The sequence below is a fragment of the Eretmochelys imbricata genome, chromosome 26 (assembly GCF_965152235.1).
Source record: "Eretmochelys imbricata isolate rEreImb1 chromosome 26, rEreImb1.hap1, whole genome shotgun sequence".
In the NCBI taxonomy this organism is placed as follows: domain Eukaryota; kingdom Metazoa; phylum Chordata; order Testudines; family Cheloniidae; genus Eretmochelys; species Eretmochelys imbricata.
The window spans coordinates 5478963-5497673 of NC_135597.1; the positions used below are offsets into that span (position 1 = coordinate 5478963).

At 55.1% G+C, this 18711-nt stretch overlaps 1 protein-coding gene across 10 annotated transcripts in view; it reads left to right on the forward strand.

Moving 5' to 3' along the window:
- The window catches only part of DMTN (dematin actin binding protein), a 34885-nt gene that overhangs the window by 3983 nt on the left and 12191 nt on the right, over window positions 1–18711 (forward strand). For 3 of the 10 annotated variants that reach the window (XR_013344562.1, XM_077805578.1, XM_077805579.1), the window contains exons 2-4: window positions 15734–15797; window positions 16588–16644; window positions 18542–18616. Coding sequence is in view for 9 of the 10 variants with exons in the window: in XM_077805578.1 (XP_077661704.1) it covers window positions 16627–16644; window positions 18542–18616 (93 nt within the window). In the remaining variant the exon portion in view is untranslated. Of the gene's footprint in view, window positions 1–7094; window positions 7214–8749; window positions 8893–11982; window positions 13377–13429; window positions 13825–15733; window positions 15798–16587; window positions 16645–18498; window positions 18617–18711 lie in introns of those variants that run through there. The other 7 variants (XM_077805580.1, XM_077805581.1, XM_077805585.1 and 4 more) reach the window with 5 other exon arrangements.

An 18711-nucleotide genomic window follows, 5' to 3' on the forward strand; every position in this document is an offset into this window, starting at 1 on the left:
GAAATCAAACCGTCCCGCTGGGTTTGGGCAGGATCAGCTGAGCTCAGAAACAGCCACTGGCCAATGAGAGAGCCAAGGCTCAACTGTGCTTTGCTGTGGTGGGTGTTGAACTCCACTAACCCTGTCTGGCCCGGGGAGGGCGGGGGCAGTTGTATCCAGCTAAAGGGAGAGGGGAGCAGTGTTTGATCCTGCCATCATATGCAGGGAAGGCAGGGCAGTGTGTGTGTACATCTATCTATCTATGACTTCCTAAGAAGAAGTACTCCAGAAAGGGATCTGTGGGTCCTAGTGGATCACAAGCTAAATATGAGTCAACAATGTAACACTGTTGCAAAAAGTAGTGTGTCCAGTTCTGGACACCACACTTCAGGAAAGATGTGGAGAAAGTCCAGAGAAGAGCAACAAAAATAATTAAAGATCTAGAAAACATGACCTATGAGATTTTAAAAATTGGATTTGTTTAGTCTGGAGAAGAGATGACTGAAGGGGGACATGATAACAGTTTTCAAATATGTAAAAGGTTGTTACAAGGAGGAGGGAGAAAAATTGTTTTTCTTAACCTCTGAGGATAGGACAAGAAGCAATGGGCTTAAATTGCAGCAAGGGAGGTTTAGGTTGGACATTAGGAAAATCTTCCTGTCAGGGGGGTTAAGCACTGGAATAAATTGCCTAGGGAGGTTGTGGAATCTCCATCATTGGGGATTTTTAAGAGCAGGTTAGACAAACACCTGTCAGGGATGGTCTAGATAATACTTAGTCCTGCCATGAGTGCGGGGGACTGGACTAGATGACCCCTTGAGGTCCCTTTCAGTCTTATGATTCTATCATTCTATTTAGTGTTCACCATGATATCCCAGAGAGACCCCTCCAGCTTCGTGCTGTGCGGAGAGTGCCCAGCCAGGATGACATAGACCTGATCTTGGCTACCCCTGTGTGTTTCCTGCTCTGTATAAATGCTTTGTAAGGATAAGACAGGATCAAGGGGACAGAGCTCTCCTTTGTAGCTTGCTTCTTTGCTCAGAGCAGGAAGGGGCCTGCCAAGGAAACTCGCCCTCCTGAAGAATGATTCCCCGCCCCGTTTTCCACAGCCCCAGGGTGACTCCTGAGGGTGCCATGTGGTAAGGAGCCAAGCACTTCCTGAATCCAAGGCAGGTCGGGTTCAGCTGATAGGGCAGCTTTGCCAAGAGGGTGTGAAGTTAGGGGCAGCGGGAGCCAGGTTTGCTTTGAAGCCCCTCAAAGAACAGCTGGCCTGTCTTCTTCCACCCAGCCACGTCCACAGTGTGCCCAGTGAGACGAGTGTCTTTAGCGCGGCCGCCTGTTTCCAGCCTTGGCTTTGCGTCTCCACAGCAGCCGGCGGGGCCGTTGCTATGGCTCGGGATGCGGAGAGAGCTCTAAGCTTCTTTGAGTCGGCAGCCTGCAAAGGGGCTGCCTCTCCAGGAGGTGTGTGCAGGCAGGTGGCCAAGGCATCATGGCCCAGTTATCCCTGGCTGAGCTGGGGATGAGGATACCTGCAGTGCCCTCAGGTCTCTGGGATGCTGGCAGAAAACAGGGCAGGAGGTGTAGTGGGATTGGGATCACTTTTCCTGAGCTGGGAATTGGATTGGAGATGTCCCCTGAGTGTAGCTGGGAATGGGGCAGGGCCCCAGTGAGGACATGTGCAGAGTGTACCATCCTTATGGGCTGTCAGGGTCCCCCATGGGGGATCGGATCCCGTAGGGTCTGAAGGCTCCCTGCAGGATTGCCCAGGGAGGGAGTTGCCCGCAGGGACGGCAATGACACAGGGAACAGGCTGTCAGGAAGTGAAGGGGGTCCTGGAGTCTGAGGCTGCTGGGGTTTGGCTGCTCCCTGCCAGGCTGCAGTCACGGCCGTTCTGGACACATGCACGCTGGTGCATTTGCCCCACATCCGTGTCTACGCCTCTCTGGGTGCTGCCATGATCAAGTCCCCTCCCATTCCCTTTACATCATCCCTTAGTCTGTTTCCTTCTGCCCCTAAGAGATGCTGTCATGGGAGGTCTCCCACGCCCCTTGCATACAGGATGAGCTGGCTAATCCCATTCTTAGCCCAGATTACAGGTCACATGAGCCTTTTCCTCGCCCCGCTGCATCACAACCACAGTCTCTCCAGTACCCAGGGGCTGCTAAAAGGGCATCGTCTCCCTTTGCAAGGCTGTGGGGCCACTGGCAAGCTGCGCACTCAGGCACAGCAGAGCGATGGCGTTGGCGTCAGCAGGGTCACAGAGGAGTGGAGCAGAACTTGGCCCACTGCGCCCAGCTGACACGCTCTGTTTCCCGTCCCCGGTGAGAATGACAGCACTGGATCTGTGGGAGCTCATCTCTCCACGGAGGGAGCCTCAGATGCAACAGCGATGCTCAGTGCACGCCACAGCACTTTGAGATCCTGGGGGGAAAGGCACTATTTAAATGCAAAGATCCCCCTCCTGCTCTGCCTGAGAAACCTGGCCCTGGTTCTTCTGGGCAAGAACCACCCATCGCCGCTGCAAACTAGTACAGCACTTCCTGGGCTTGAGGAGCAATGGCCGCTAGCTCCTGCTAGAGCTCAGGAACCAGGCGATTTATAGCAGTGTCACAAATATCCACCCGAGTCTCAGGTCTCCTGAACTGGGATGGTGAAAATGGCCCCTCCCATCCTCCTGCTCAGCTCCGCTCAGCTGTAGATCTCAGAGTGCATTGCCAAGGGAGGTCAGATAACACAGTGCAGTGCAAAGAAAGGGCTGTATCACGCTCCCCATTTTACAGCTGGAGAAACTGAGGCACAGAGAGGGGGGACTGATTTGCCCCAGGTGAGTGGGGGAGCTGGGAATAGAGCCCAGGTCTCACCCTTCTAGCCTGGTGGCTGATCATGGGATAGTGCCACCATGATCTCAGTTATGCAAGCATCACCTGCTGAGTAAGCACAATGCATCCTAGCCTTCACTCCCTCCCATGCCGTCTCTATCTTCTCCTCCTCTCTGAAGAGACAAGGAGGCAGCCAAAGTGAGCAATACGCACAGGCTCTTATCCAGCAGAGCCTGACCTGGGAGCAGCAATTGACACAAACTTCATTTAGTACCAAGAAGCCTGTGGGGTGTGGGCATGCTGACTGGAGCCACTCCCTCTGCCTGGGAGGCTGCGGGCCAGAGCCTGTTTGATGACTGGGGGCAGGGACCCTGTGAGGCCCAGACCGCACTTGCCTAGAAACACTCCCTGTTGCTCATGTGTTTTGCAGCAGCCTGCTTTCCTGAGTGAGCTTGAAGGGAGCTGTCTGCCTCTGCTCTCCCCTGCCCCATCACACTGCTCGCCCCACAGTGAGCGAAAGGCCTCACCTCTGACCCACTCTGCTCGGGGAAAAAATATCCCACCAGCTGCCAAGTTTTCTGCCTGTGCAGCCCATATTTTAATGTGAATGAGTCATCCTTTCTCCAGCTGGCACCTCTGCCGGGTGATGCTAAACAGTGTGGAAGGAATAGATTGTCAATAGCACCGGGTTAGCATTGCCAGCCTCCCCCAAGGCGTTATTCCAACACATTCGGGAGGGACCAGGGAAGAGAAGCTGGACAAAGCGGGAGACAGATGCCGATAAATCTGGCCAAGAGTTGTGGATCTTGTTTCCACGTCTTCCCTGGCACTACTGCCACCTCGCTGCTCTTCTAGCAAAGCAGTTGCACCAGGCATCCATCTAGATCCCAGGAGCTGCTTAATGGGATACCTGCAAGTCCATACAGTCCCACAGGGCATCCAAATCACTGTCAGGAATGGGGGCACCTAAGCCAGACCCTAGGTCACGCAAGTCATGCATGTGGCCCAGCCACTCAAGCTGCCTCTGAACAGGGAGACCAAGCCCAAACCATCACACAGGGCATCCAAACCACTGCCTGGGCACTGGGGCCATTCTGTGGTGACCCCATGCCAAGTCCCTGCAGGGGGCACCCAGTTCTGGGAATGGAATGGCAGCTCGACAGAGACTTCCCATGTGGCTTTGCCCAACCTCACCCAACAGACAGCAGCCAGGGGCCTGATGCAGACGTTCCTTGCTGCTCCGGGGTCTCAGGCTGCTCTTTGCTTAACTATCCCGTGTCTGTAGCTGCTCTTTCTCTCCAGGGGCTAGTTGCTTGCCCGGGATGCATGGCCATGGGGGGACAGGTGCAGAAACCAAAGACACAGGAACCGAGGAGGACATGGGCTCATGCTGCCTGGAGTTGGGGGAGCTGGGGGAGCTATGTTCTGACAGCCAAGTCTTTCATTCTAATGGGCCTAATTAGGCCAGGCTGACCGCTCCGAGAGGAAGCTGGCTGCCTGGTGTAATGGATGGTGCTGTGCAAATGGCTGTCGAGGCAGAGAGCCTGTGTGCATCCGCTATCCCTGCTGCAAGTGAGAGCCGACTGCCTCCCGGATGGTAATTGATGTGCCATTATCACTGCTCGCTCATGGCATTAAGATTTCATTGCTGGGGCTGCGTCTCTAATGGACTTGGCGAGTGTTGGTTGGGGGCTGGGGTGGGTCCGTGCGCATAGAACAGCCTTTCAGCAGGAAGCCTAGTGAATAGCTGGGAGCCAGAGTTCAGCAGGACCAGTGGGAGCTGTAGTGTAGACTGGCTCAGCTGAAGACAAGGTGGGAAAAATTCCTGTGTCCTGTCTCTGCTACAGCTTCCTCTGTGGCACCTGCAGCCGTCCAGGTGAATTAAGGCTCCCTTTTTTGTCATGGAAGATGTGAACAGCATGTGCAAACTCGCTCCAGGATAGTAACGCACCAGGAGAGAGGAGAGAGGCTCCTAGCCTGAGAATGGAGTGGGGACTGGCTACTGCAAAGAGAAGGAAAAAATTTGAGTTCCTTTACCCCTGCTAGTGTCCACTTTCAGTTCTCTTCCTCTATGGGACCACACCCAGAGCCTGTTCTATATGGGCACAGAAATCTGGCCCAGGTTCTTCTCTTGCCAGGAGGAAACAGGATGCTTTGTGATGAAGATACTAGACTGAGGTTCAGGAGACCTGGGTTCAGGTCCTGGTTCTGTTACAGACTCCCTGTGTGATCTGGGGCAAGTCAGTTAATTGCTGTGGGCCTCAGTTTCCCATCTGGAAAATCAGGATAGTGGCACTGTCCTACTTCATAGGCAGGTCGTGAGGATAACCCTGTTAGTGTTTGTGGGGTCCCAGGTACTGGGAGGGAAGGTACTTGGATGAGGGCCATGCAAGTGCCTTGGTAGATAGTTAAGTTAGGATGAACATATGGGGTGGAGATGACACATTGTGTGGAGCACTCCTATGTATTTATTGAATGGCCAGGTACCTGTCTGAGACAGGATGGGGACTGGGTGGGAGTGTGGCCTGTTGGGCAAAGGAGAGGCCTGGATTTCAATGTGTGTCAGGACTCCTGGGTTCTGATCATGCTTCAACAGGAGTTGCATGCAGGAGTTGCATGCACATGGTTGATGGGATAACTGGACCCTTGGGTGCTCTGCCCCTGGCTCACTGAGTGACCTAAGGCAAGTCATTTCCTCACTCTGTGCCTCAGTTTCCCACCTTTACTGCTTCCTGCAGGAACACGGGGCTTAATTCACTGACATGTGCAGGGCTTTGAGCTCCTTGGGTGGAAGCCTCTGTAGACGCCAGCTAGCAGATGCTGGCTCACAGTGGGTATTATCAGATTTCCCTCCCGCTCTCCAGGATATTGGCTCTAAATGCCCCTGGGGCGGGGCGGAGGAGGCAGCGAGGCTGGGCTGTGGCTGGAGCTCCTGCTGAAGGATAGCGACTGGAGGGCAGGTCAGCCTGGACGCTGAGACAGCAGAATCTTTATTCGGAAGCCCTTGTCTCTTCTCTGTCCTAGGAAGAGAGCAGGATGGAGAAGGGAGCAATTGCCCCTCGGGTCGACAGGGCTGGCCCCCAGCATCCCTGTACAGCAGGCGGGGGCACTGGGATGGGGTGAGGGTTGTTGGGGAGGGGCATTGTTAGTGTTTTAGTGGGAGGGGGTGGCAATCAGTGAGGAGGCAGGGGGTGCAGAACTGCAGGTCCTAAGGCACTGTCCAGGATGTTCCCCTGGGCTGGGTGGGGCACCGGTGCCCTGCCCATCCTTCTCTCCGCTGTCCTGGGGCAGCGCGAAGAGGTGTCCAGCCGGGCTGGGTGTGTTTCCCCAGCCCCCTTCCCCACGCGGCCACGTGCGTGCTTGGCTTGCGGGCCCAACTCCCCGTCTGTTTCAGGAACTTGTGACCTAGCATATCCCTCGCTTATTTATGGCTGTGAGTCTTTTCCATAGCAACCCTCACATGACGCCGCGGAGCGAGGGAGGGGGAAATGCCAGGGGAGAGAAACAATGAGAGATGGAGAGAAAGAAATAGAGGAAGAGTCATGCTGAGGAAGGGTGAGGGAGAAAGCAGGGATGAAATGCTGGGAGGGAGGGAGAGGAAACGGGGGGGGGATGAGAAGGAGGAGAAGAGAGCAAGAAGGAGAGAGTGGGAGAAGGAAGGAAGAGGAGTGCATGAGCCATGCATTATACCCTCCCCCATCTCTCTCAGGCAGTAGCTCTCCGGAGGAGCTGCTCCTGCCCTGGCCCCTTGCCCACAGGCTGCTGCAAACTAACATGCTTGGCTGTTGTGAAAAGTCAAACCCCGGATTTCCTGGAGTGGGGGGAGCCGGCCTCCTAAATCACCCATGTCAGCCCAGCTTTGTGCACTGAGAACCTCCTGTCCCCAACTCCCCCCAGCCCCAACATTGTGCTCTGAAAGGTTACTATGCTGGCAATGCTCAACGCCGCTCTGTTCTCTAACCCTCTTCTGTGTCTGTCCCACAGGCTGGGGAGAGCATGGGACATCCTACTTGCCAGCCCCTGCCTGGGCACCACCCTGCTCTGCTATAGGAGCTGGGAATCTGGGGCACTTTCCACAACCACCCAAAAACCTTTCTAGGGGTCAGTAGGTTAAAGTGGCCAAATGCAGTGATCTAGCTCTCTATCATCTTTTGCATTCTGGTTTGACTGCATGACTGAGAAGAGCTTATTGAAGGAAAACTAAAGTTAAGGGATTTTTGTTATTTGATTATTATTACTATTATTAATTATGATGAGATGCTGAGATGATTGATTATTATTATTATTTGTATCCAGGATCCCAATTGTGCTAGGTGCTGCACAAACACAGAGAAAAAAGATGGTCCCTGCCCCCAAAGAGCACACAATCTGAGTAAAAGCAGGCTAGCAGAGTTTTGCATTTATTTCTGAGCATGGTAAGGTATCTTGTGGCAGTGAGTTCCATAGTCTAGATCTAGCACCTGTCAAGTTTCTGTTTCCTTACATGAGTCTCTCACACTGGTTGACAGTGCACAGTTCCAGTGGACTGGGGCTGCTGTGAAAGGATGTTCCAGTGGTTTGGTCACTTGTCTAGGACTTGGGTGGGACATAGGTTTAATCCCCTGGTCTGCCACAGATTTGGACAAATTGCTTAGTCTTTCTGTGCCTCAGTTCCCCACCTGTACAATGGGGATATAAGTGCTACTCTACCTCCCAGGGGTGTGTGAAGGTAAACGCCTTTCAGAGCGAGAAGTGCTTGGAGATCTGCTGAAAAGAGCTGGGTGTTACTCTTCGTGGGAGGCTGTGGTCATGGGGGAAGAGGCATCTCTTAGGTAGCCAGTGGCAGGCTTTGAATGTCAGGAGAGAGCTCTTGGACTGCGCTCTGTGTTTTGTTAGGGAGCCGGTGCAACTCCTGGAGCTCCTGGGCCATGTAGCTAAGCAGACAGGCTGCTGTAGTTTTCTCAGGGCATGTGGCTTCATCCTTACATAGAATAAACCCTGGAGGTCACCAGTCATCTCATCTGTGTCTCAGAGGATAGGGCACAAGCCACTGGCCAACTGTGGAGGATAATGGGCACCAACAGCACCAAGGAGCCCAAAGGGGTCCCAAGGCTGCAGATTGGCTGAGCCTGAGAGGTGAAGGCTCAGTAATGGGGGATGCTTGAGGAGAAGGCATGTTCTTCCAGGTGCTTCCCCCTTCCCACCAACATCACTTCCGGCTTGCCTGCTGGGCTCAGCGTTAGCCAAGCACTCTAAGTCCTGCCCAGTGCTGATCTCAGCCCACTGCTGGGAGAGCTGGGTGACAGGGCTGTATACCTTGGAGGTAAGGAGCCGCACTGCAGCCCGCACTGGCTCACCCTCTTCACGCAGATGCTGAACAGCCTCGGGGAGACAAGCGAGCCTGGCAGGACAGCGCAGGCCTGGGCTCTGGAGAGAACTGGGCATTGCCTTAGCTTTCCCACCTCCCGCGGATTTGGCTGGCACTTGGTCAAACCCATCGGCACCATAACTCGGTGCGGAGCATGGGCCAGTCCCAACGCCCACAGCCCCGTGCTGCTCCACCCAGCTTTGCTTGGCTTTCGGCTGTTCCTTTTCGGCAACCAGTCTCAGTGCCCAGTCCCTGTGGTGCTGGGGGATGGATGGAATCAGTTTGCTCCCTAGCGCAGAGAGACCTGGATCCCAGCCCCTGGTGGCTCACAGCTGGCCTGTGTGAGAATCCCAAACATGGGTAGGATCCAGCCTTATCTCTGATGGCACCCGCAAGCAGCCAGCACGTGTGCACTCAGACTGCCTGCCAAGGAGAGCCCGAGCGGCTGGAATCACTGGCCTAGGGAGATTGGTGGTTGCTATGGAGAGAAAGGCTGCTGATTTGGGCGTTGGCACTGCTGTCTGCTCCAGATAAGTATGTTCTGGTGAAGTGCCCTGAAAGGGTGGGGTCTAGGCCACGGGGGCTGAAGGCAGTAGGTGAAAGGGACAGATTCTCGGGACAGTTACAGCTCTGCCTGCCTCCTCCTCTGGGCCTCTCATTTCTGTCTGCCTGCCTCCTTCTCTTCATCTACCATGTGTCAGACTCTCCTGTCTGTCTAATCGTCACCATGCACATCCTTCTCTCCAGGTATCCCTTTGGCTCATTCTCGCTTTTCGTCTGTCTCTAATCTAGCTGCTTGTCCCTTCCTTGATCCATCTGCCGGTCTGTAAGTCTGGAGTCCTGTTCTTCTTCTCCTCATCTGTCTTGCCATATATATATTACATGTCCATTCAGGGCATGGGCACAGTGAATTGGCGGATGACTCAGGGTGCATGCAGAGCCCAGTCGTGCCTTGTATTGACCTGTGGCTGGCAGGCCAGCAACTGGGTGGTTTGAAAGGAGTGCGGCCCAGACACTGTTATTGCGCAAGGGAGAGTCTGAAATGTTCCTAAGTAGCTGCCATGTCTCCGAAGGAGCTCACCGTTCCCTCGATGGGAAATGGCTTTTGGCTGCTTCCAGGCAGGACCTAGATAAGGGCCCCAGGGAGGGAGTGAACCCCTGGGCCAGGGCATGGAGAACGGGTCCGATGGGAGCTGGCAGGTGCAGGCACATGGGGGGCAGCCAGGGATGGAGAGCAATGTTCTCGGTGATTATTTTGGATAATGTGATTATCATCTACAAATACCCACGGGTCTGCCTGGCGGTGAGGGCCAAGCATCTGCTTTTGTCGGCTTTGTCAAAATGTTCCAACTCAGCCAGATGTGACTCCCGTGACCCAGTACGGATAGTTGCCTGGCCAAGCAGTGAGTGGGGGTGAGGTGATCCCAGCCTGCATGCAGCCTCTTCCGATGCTCCAGTTTGCTGATGCTCCCCTGGGCTCCATATAACTACCCAAGACTTGCTCCTCCTTTCCTGGCCTCCCTTCCTCACTCTGATTTCCTTCCTGCTACTCTCCCTGGCCCATAAGAATACCTGTCATCACACACTGGGGTAGTGGTTCATCCCCAATTTTTGTGCCAGACATGGACCACCAGGGACATGTTACCTCGAAGGCAGTGCCCTGCACTCACTTGGAACATCCATGGAGGAGCACTGGGTGGAGCATTCTGCACCTCACGTGGAATTAGATATGGTGTTATATTGAAGTGTGTGACGTACCACTGACTTGCACGGATCACCCCAGTGTGTGTGTGGGACATGGCTTAATGTGGAACTTCTCCAGTTGATATGTGGGATGTGGCTTCACAGAGTTTCTCCCCAGTGAATACCTGGGATTGGCTTCATGTATTGTAGATCTTTACCATTGAATACACAGGATGTGGCTTTATGTGGATTGTCCCAAGCGGATACGCAGGACATGGTCTCATGTGGATTGTCCCAAGTGGCTACATGGGACATGGCGTCACATGGTTTGTTCTTATTGAATACATGGGGGATGTGGCTTTATGTGGATCATCCCCAGTGGATACGCAGGACATGGTTTCCTGTGGGTCATCCCCAGTAAAAACACGAGATGTGGCTTCATGTGAATTATCCTTAGTGTATATGTGGGACTTGGCTTCAAGTGGATTCTTCTCATTGAATATATGGGGAGTTGCTTCGTATGGATTGTCCCCAGTGGGTACATGGGAGGTGGCTTCGCATGGAGATCATTCCCATTTAATACATGGGACGTGGCTTCACGTGGATCATCCCCAGTGAATGTGGCTTGATGTGCATCTGCTTCATATGCTACGTAGGAACTAGCTGATAGTTAGGTTGGGTTTGGTTTAGCTAAACAGAGTGCGAAATGTGCTTACGTCACCTACTCCCGTTCTGTGCATTTCCAAATATACTGTTTGCTGCCAGGCACCAGGAGAACTTGGACTCATCCAGAGGGGCGGTACAACGGACTGGGAAATCCATGAGATTTACACACAATAAGGCTGCGTCCAGGACATTTGTGGTTCCTGAGATTCCAGTGCACAGTGTATCCCCGTGCGACAGGCGTCAGCTTCCACCGGAACCCAAATCCCCTTTACAGCGGGTGGCCTGGGATTTCCAAGGGCTCTCCTTATCTGCTAACAGCAAATCCCAGTGTCGGGAGGAGCGGGGCCTCTGCTGAAGCCATTCCCAGGAAGTCAGGGACTCCACCCCTGGCTTTGCCTGCAACGGTGCCTGTGGAAAGTCTGAGCTCATGTATCCTGTGCTAGTCAGCTACTCAGCCGGCCTGGTCCCTACAATACATCCTTATCTAGCTAGCGTCCCCCATGCGCCCTGCTGTGCCATGCTGCCGCACAGAGAGAAAGAGGCTTTGACAGGCAGACGAAATAGTCCTTTGCCCTTCCTGGCGCCGTCCATTGAGGATTTCGATGCACTTCACAGGCACTCATGAATTAAGGCTCACAGCCCCATCCCTGGGAAACATCCATCCCTGTTTTATAGATGGAGAATCCCAGACACAGAGAGGGTCTGGGTGCAGCCTCTGGAGAAGGGGAGAAGAAGTGGGGCTGGATTTTTGTGCCCACGTGGAATGGGTTCTGGGTGTGGCTGCCTGGCCAGAGGAGAGCCAGAGCTGCATTTCTGCCTCTGCTAGCCTGGATTCTGGCAACACAGCACCAAACCAAAGGGTTATTTGGAGTGCGTTTCTGGCCCAGAGGTGGAGAGATTCCCAATGAGACTGATGAGCCCTGATGGTGACTGTGTCTCCTGGAAGACAGATCAGGGTGACATATCTTGGGACCGGCGGATGCTCAACCTTTGGGGGACCTTGGTCCCACCCCTCTTCCATTTCGGGAGGCAATGGCTGAGTGTTATAAGCCTCAGGTTTGAAACTCCAGAGCTCCTCAGAATCAAAGGCTAAAAGCCCAGCAGGGCCACTTCAGCTTTTCAATATTCCATGGTAAAAAAACACTGAGTTCCAAGAACGTATTGCATGTGAGCCTCTCCTGGAACAATGGCCTCCGGTGCAGGTGTGCAAAATTCTCATTATACAGGGGTACAATGCACCTTGGTCCTAGATAGCACTGCTGTGCAATGAGCTGCATGTCACCCCTCCAGCCCAGCCCAGAGGTGGCCACATCTCAGAGTCCCATCAGGGTGAAAGTTGCTATGGAAACTTAAGAGATTGACTCAGTGCAAGACAGTGTAGACCCTCCCCATTCGGAGTATGAGGATTTTTTGCTCTCTCCCCACTCCCGCCCTAAAGGAGAATTTCAGAGAAAAGCAAGAAACTGGTAAAAAAAGGAAAAGAGGGGAATACAATCCCTCCCCTTCCCATTCCCTCCCTCTGACGGCCCCAGCCCCTTCTGTGCTGGGTTCTTTTCCTTCCCAGAACTGCACGGCTGCCTATTAGCACTCCAGGGCCGTGTGCTAAGTGCAGCCAGGCTGCTGCCCTTGCTCCCCACCGGGGCCTTCTCACCCAGCGTGCTGGCTGGGACAAAAGGCGTAATTAACTCTGCTCTGACTGTCAGCGCCCGGTCAACAAGCGCCTGCGATAACAAGCCTCGGAGCTGGGCCCTGGCACAGGACCACCTGCCCAAGGCAGGGCGGGGCGGGGGGCGTGCTGCAGTCCCACGAAGGGGAGACAAACTCCTGCTGAGGAAAAGCCAGACGGAGCGGAGCCTGTTCGACTCCGCTGGGCTGAGGGAGGCCGAGGCCTCTGAACAATAAACCCATTGTGTCCCCCCCTCCCTCCGACTGGAGGGCAGGACTTACCTACAGCATCAGCGGCTGGGGATGGCAGGTGAACCTGGCCTCCTGGGCTGCATGCTTCAGGTGGCATTGCTGGGGGAGTCCCTTACAGACTGCCAGACAAACGCCAGCCCGGCCCGAGCCAGGGCCGGGAGGGGAACTGGCCCCTGAGGGGTCTTGGCATGTCTGGGTCTGCGCCGTGCCTGTTATATGATGGAAAGGCAAAGGTCCCCCGACTGTTGTCAGGGAGACTGAGGCGAGGCCTGGGCTTGTGCTGATTGGCTCAGAGCATGGAAAGCGCTTCATTCTCACGACCGCTCCGCATCGGGCCCCGCGCTTCTTTGGATAATCTGGGCCCAGGCGTCTAGAGCGCCGTATAACCAGAATGAACCCTCACAAGCCCCTGCACTAGGTCCTTTTACAGATGGGGAAGTCGCCCTTTTACAAATGGGGAAATTGAGGCATGGAAGGAAAGAGGCCACTGATTTTGGGTGCCTCGGGGTTTCACCAAGCAGCTTCTGCCCATCCAAAAATCAAGACAATCAGCATGAGGAGCTACTGCCGAAAAGGTTGACCTGCTCCGGGTCACCCCACAAGCCTGTGTCAAAGGCCCCCTGGGGATCCTCGCCCCTGTGCTTAGGCCACAGGCGTGTTTTCATGTGTCCTCTGACAGCCGTAGAATTGAGCTTGGTTTGGATGCTAGTTCCCAGAGTTTGGAGGAGGACAGTGCTGGATAAAGGCTCCCCACTTTGGTCCCAAGCAGGGCCCGCGGAGCCCTCCCTCCCGGAGCCTCAGCAGTTGGCGGCTGCTCTGAAGGCCGAAGCAGATGGAACCCAGGAAAGCTGGAGCATATCGAGTCTCTCCCTTTGAGGTGGCACATGCCCCCTCTTCCCTGCTGTGGGCACTGACAGACTGGCAACCTCTTGCAGCCTGGGAGGCGAGGAATGGGGGAGATGGAGGTGTGTGTAATAACTGGGCAAATTGCCCCCCATCACAGCCTGCAACACAGGGAGACTAGAGACGGCTCCGGAGTTGGATTACTCTGGTCCCTGCTAGCCTGGCCCAGTGAGACAGGCCACGACTGCAAGGATGCGTTTTCCAGGCAGTGGGTTGGGGGGCGGGGGTATTGATCAGAGATGTCTCCAGCTGGCAAGTGCGTCTGGAGGGCAAGGCTTGGGTTTCAGCTCTCAGGACAGAGAGCAGCTCGGGGAGAGTGGGGGCCGCAGAGGAGACGCCAGTTGTGGAGCTGATAAGGTTCTGGCTGGGAGCGGGGCTGCTGCATAGCTCTGTTGTGTACTGCCTCCCCGTGTGAGAGGTGCCCAGATGAGGGGGAGGGTGCACCAGCACTCAGAGATGGATCAGAACCGGAGCCGGTAGTCTGACCCACTCCCAAACTCCACGGCTCAGGTAAAATGGGACCCATGTCAGAACTTCACCCCTGGTGGTGCAAGATCCAAACCCGATTGATGAGGCTTTGCACCCTCCAGAACAGCCCTGGTTTTGCCCATCTCTGCCTGGCTATTAACCTTGGGGTATTGAGGGGTTGGCAGTAACCCCTGACGGGGGTGATGCTGTAACTGGGGAAGAATCCAGAGTCTGGGGGTATCAGAGCCCCACCAAGCGGTCATGTTAGGGGGCACTGCCAAAGACTGGGGACTGGAGACATCAGTAGGCCCCAGGGGGGCACAGTAGAGCCTAACACCTGCCTCACTCCATCTCCCTCATCCAGGTGCACACAGTGTTGGGGGCTTGTCCAAAGAGCAAAGGGACAGACTCACAGAGAGCAGAGAGGATTTCCCAAAGGAAGGGGAGTAGGAAGGAACCCCCTTTTGCAGGGGTGGGGTCAGCGATCCGTCCCCACATGTACCCCCTGCAGTAGTGATTAATTTGTAATGAGAGAGGTGCCAGGGCTCAAGCAATTCTTTTACTTTCATAACTGACGTAGCAAGCCCAGAGGTGCCGGAGCGATGAACTGCCAGGCCCAGAGGTGCCGGGGCTCAGCCCTGGCAAGCTCTGGCACAAATGAAGCACTGCCCCGAAAGGCCCCGCCCTCCAGAGGCACAGGCTGCCCCATGGCTGCGGAATGGGCTGAGCTGCTCCGCTGTCTGTCCGGTGCCCCAGGGACTTCCTGGAAAGCCCTTGTTGACCGGACTTTATAGTCGGAGGTGGGGGGAGCTGGGCAGGGCCGGATACGGAGAGCGAGCACGTCTGTGTCATTGCTGAGAGCTTGGGAGGCATCCAAATGCACTCTCTGTCACTTCCCATTGTCCCAAGAACAATGGCTCAAAACAAGTGCAATGATCCCACCGCTCAGTGCATGGAAAGACTCAGCAGTGGAGGGTCCTGCCTGGCTGGGAGCCCAACTGGCTGAGATCACTGCAGGCTCACCGGCGCTGCCAGGTCCTCCCTGCCCACGCCCTGAAGCGGTAGAGCCATCTCTCGGTGTCCTGGGCTCTGAGCAGGCTATGTGTGCTTCAAGCCATGCTGTCTCCCCATACCCTTGGCTCTGGGCAGGCTGTGCGTGTTAGCTCAAAACCGGGGCTAACTGACAACTAATAAACTGTAACTGTAAATGGGGACTCATTATTGAGCAGGTCTGTTTCCAGTGGGGTCCTGCAGAGATCGATCTGTTCTTGGCCCTACACTATTTAACATCTGTATCCATGGCCTAGAAGAAAAGATAAAATCATCCCTGATAAAGTTTGCATATGACACAAAGACTGGGGGAGTGGTAAATAATGAAGAGGACGGGTCACTGATACAGGGCAATCTAGATCGCTTGGTAAGCTGGGTGCAAGCAAACAATATGCATTTCAAAAATGGAAATGTATACATCTGGGAACAGTGTGCCACTCCGCCATGCCATGTGGGAGACTCGGGCAAAATTCCTGCAGGAAGGGGTTCCCGCCCTGGGCCACACAGGAGACTGGCTAGCTCACCAGTTCAGGTCTCTTGCTCTCTGGGTGGGGAGCACTGCACTGCTTTAAGGAAAGGAAAGCTTGTCCCTGCTTAATAGAGCCTGCTCTGGCCATTTAAGGAGCTACACTAGCTCCCAAGGGAACCCCATGCAGGGAGAGTGCTGCTCAGCTGGTGGGGGATGCAGGGGTCTGAGGATGGCAGAGGTTTCAGTTTCCCCTCATCTGACATGTTGTTCATGGACACCTCCCCGGGTGTCTGCATCCAAGCTGCCCTGGCTGCAGAGACCGGACTGTGGGAGAGGTGGTGTGTGGGTGGGTGGGTGTGAAGGGGGGATCAGCGCGCCGTGTCTGGTGCGTGGAAGGATCTCACCTCTCCCCATCTCTATCCCCCATTGCAGAGGGAGCATCTGACCCGCAGCCCAGCCTAGGAACCCAAAGGGATGTGGAAACACAGAATCACTGGTACATAAACCCCTCATCAGCATCTCCCCGCCCCTCAGGAGAGATGGGCCAAACCCAGAGTTATGTATCCAGCTCGCCCAAGCCCTCAGGCTGAGGAGATAGTGGGACCCACATCAGAACCGCAAGCCTCATCCCCCCACCCCATTCCCCTTCCCAGCTTTGCCCCCTCCACTGTGCAGCCTCCTGCTGAGCCTGATGATGAATATTTCAGAGCCCGGCTGTGTGCACCTCACTTTGCATTAGCATCAGATGCCTGCAGGCGGCTGGCTTGGCCCGGTAACGGGGCGAGATGAAAAGCCCAGGGAAACCGGGGCGGCTGCGGATCCAAGAACCAGACATTGCTCAGTGGCTGCATGCAGAGGCCCCTTCTCACTCCCTGATGGCTTTGATCTGAACCTCTCGGAGCCTTGATTCCTCCCCATGTACACACAGTCCGGGCTCTCCCTCCTTTATTCCTCCATCCCCTGACCCACTATGGCAGTGTGCCGGATGGACCCGCCCTCGGGGATCATTGCAGACTCCTGTCCCCACTTGAGACAGGAGCAAAGGTCTAAGCAGCAGCCTCACCCAAGCAGATGCGCCAGGCCAAGTCCTGGCATCAGCTTTGCACCACAACTGGGCACAGGGGCGGCAGGCTGGGTGCCTCTCCCCCCCCGAGCTGTTGCCAGGACCCAGGGGGTCAGGCAGCTCACCCTTTGGGACCCTGAACAAGGGTGGAGACCGTAGCAGCAGGATGCCTTTGCCCAAGCTGATTGCTGTGAACGAACCTTCCTCCTTCACCCCCTTGCAGGACTCTGTGCATGACCCGGCCCTTCCCGCAGGCGACGGAATGGAAAGGTTACAGAAGGTAAATGAACTGGGTCAGACTCTTCAGGCCTCCTCTTTGCAACCACCCCGGACACCCTGGTCAAGGCGTAGGGGGGTTGGCATGCTGGATGGCCCCATATAGGAATGCAGGAGGCTTTCTCCTCCAGGGGGCCACTTCAAGCCCAGCCCCACTCTGTTTGGGGGCCTCGTGACACTAACTGGTGGGTCTCAGACAGGTGTCCACAGCCCAGAGCCGCTGGCACCAGCAGGCCCCATAGTTGGCAATCTCTGCAGAGAGATCAAGGGCCCCTCCTGCTGCTGCGGGGACTGCCCAGGTGCATTGGCAGAGGGCACAGGAGCCAGCACTATACCTGCTCTGAGGGGGTGCAGTGGCAGGAGAGAACCTGGGAGCATCCCCTGCCTGGTGCCACGCCAGGTGATGGGTAGGTGTCAGTTTCTGAGCAGGACAAGGGGTGAGCTGGCAAAGGCCGTGCTGGGCCCTTCTGCACTCAGCATTGCAAGGGCCACACAATTGCATGCTGTTAATTGCAATCACTAGATGCTTCTGAGGAGCTGGGGCATGCAGTTGCTGTTACCGGAGAGCAAAGGAGCAGGGTCTAGTCTTCACTCCATCGGCCCTAGGGGCTCCGCCCCTTGCTAACTGGATTTTGGGCAGACAGCACCACCTAGTGCTTACTGCAGCTCTCATGGACACGTCTGCTGAAGCTGCTGGCAGTGCCCACCTGTGCACACCACTGCTGCCTGCCCCAACAACGTGACCTGCTTTGGGCTGTGGGAGCTGGAGACCTAGCTGTGCTCTATGGGGCAGGAGCTGCAGATTTCCCTCAACTTGCATGGCAACTCCTGACCTGGACCAGCTGAGTTTTAATTTCTAGTTGAACGTGATTTGTGTTTTGGGAGGAGCTGCAGTTCATAGCTATTCTCCACATTAAAGATTAATTGTTCCCTGAGTCCCAGCCTTCCCCACACACGCCATGAGTCTTAGGAACGCAGGGACTGCCAGACTGGATCAGACCTGTGCTCCATTTAGCCCAGTATCCTGGCTTTGACCAGCTGCTTCAGAGGAAGGGGAAAGAAACCCCAGGGGGCAATTATGGAATAATCTCCCTACAAGGGAAGATTCTCCCTGACCCTCAACAATTAGAGGTTGGTTTGTGCCCTCCAGCAGGAGGGAGTTTGTATCCCCTCTATTTTCTCCTGTTCTGTGGGTGTTCTTGTGACTCATATAGAACTCCGAGCCTTTCTGAATGCTGTGTGCTCTTGGCCTTGATAGTATCTGGTGGCAGTGAGTTCCAGAGGTTCACAGCCCCCCCCCCCCACCTCGTCAGTCAAACCTGAGAGCATATGTAGGCAAGAAAGTGCCAAGGAACGGGGATATCAGAGGGCTGATGTCCTTCTGGATTTCCTAGGTCTTGCTCTGAGGATCAAGGCCCTCCTCTCTGGGAGTCAATTCCGCTGATCTCCAGCCCTTCCTACAGGTGCAGTGGTGGGAACACACACACGCACAAACACACTCGCACATGCACGCACACGCGGATATGCACATGCAAATACACACACATACACACAAAATCCAGGTACAGGTGCACATGCATGGACACACACTATTCTCTGCACCATGGCCTTCCCCCTCCAAAGCCATATCTAGCCAAATGGTGCTAAATTGACATATCCAAATGGCACATCCATATAATATCCAGCTAGGCAGGGTGGGGCTGTTGGGTTTGGGACTGTAATTCCCACCTGGAAGGGAGTGAAGCTCAGCAGACGATGACTGCTACCCTTGGCATTGCTGCCTCTCTGTGTGCCTCTCAGTGGGAGCTTACCTGGGTTTTCTCTTGCCTTGCCCTGTTGGCTGCATTGATGAAGCCAGCAGCGGAGAAGGAAACTCACAGAGGTCTCTCCCTCCTTTCCAGCAATCTTTGACGTCCCCTGGGAGTGTCTGTTCCTCCCGCGGGTCCAGCGTCCCAGGATCACCCTCCAGTATTGTGGTGAGTGCTGTTCATGTCACATCTCCCTTTTGGGGGGGTTTCTAAAGCACCCAAACTCCATGTGGGCAGCGTAATATAGCGATCAGAGCAAGGTC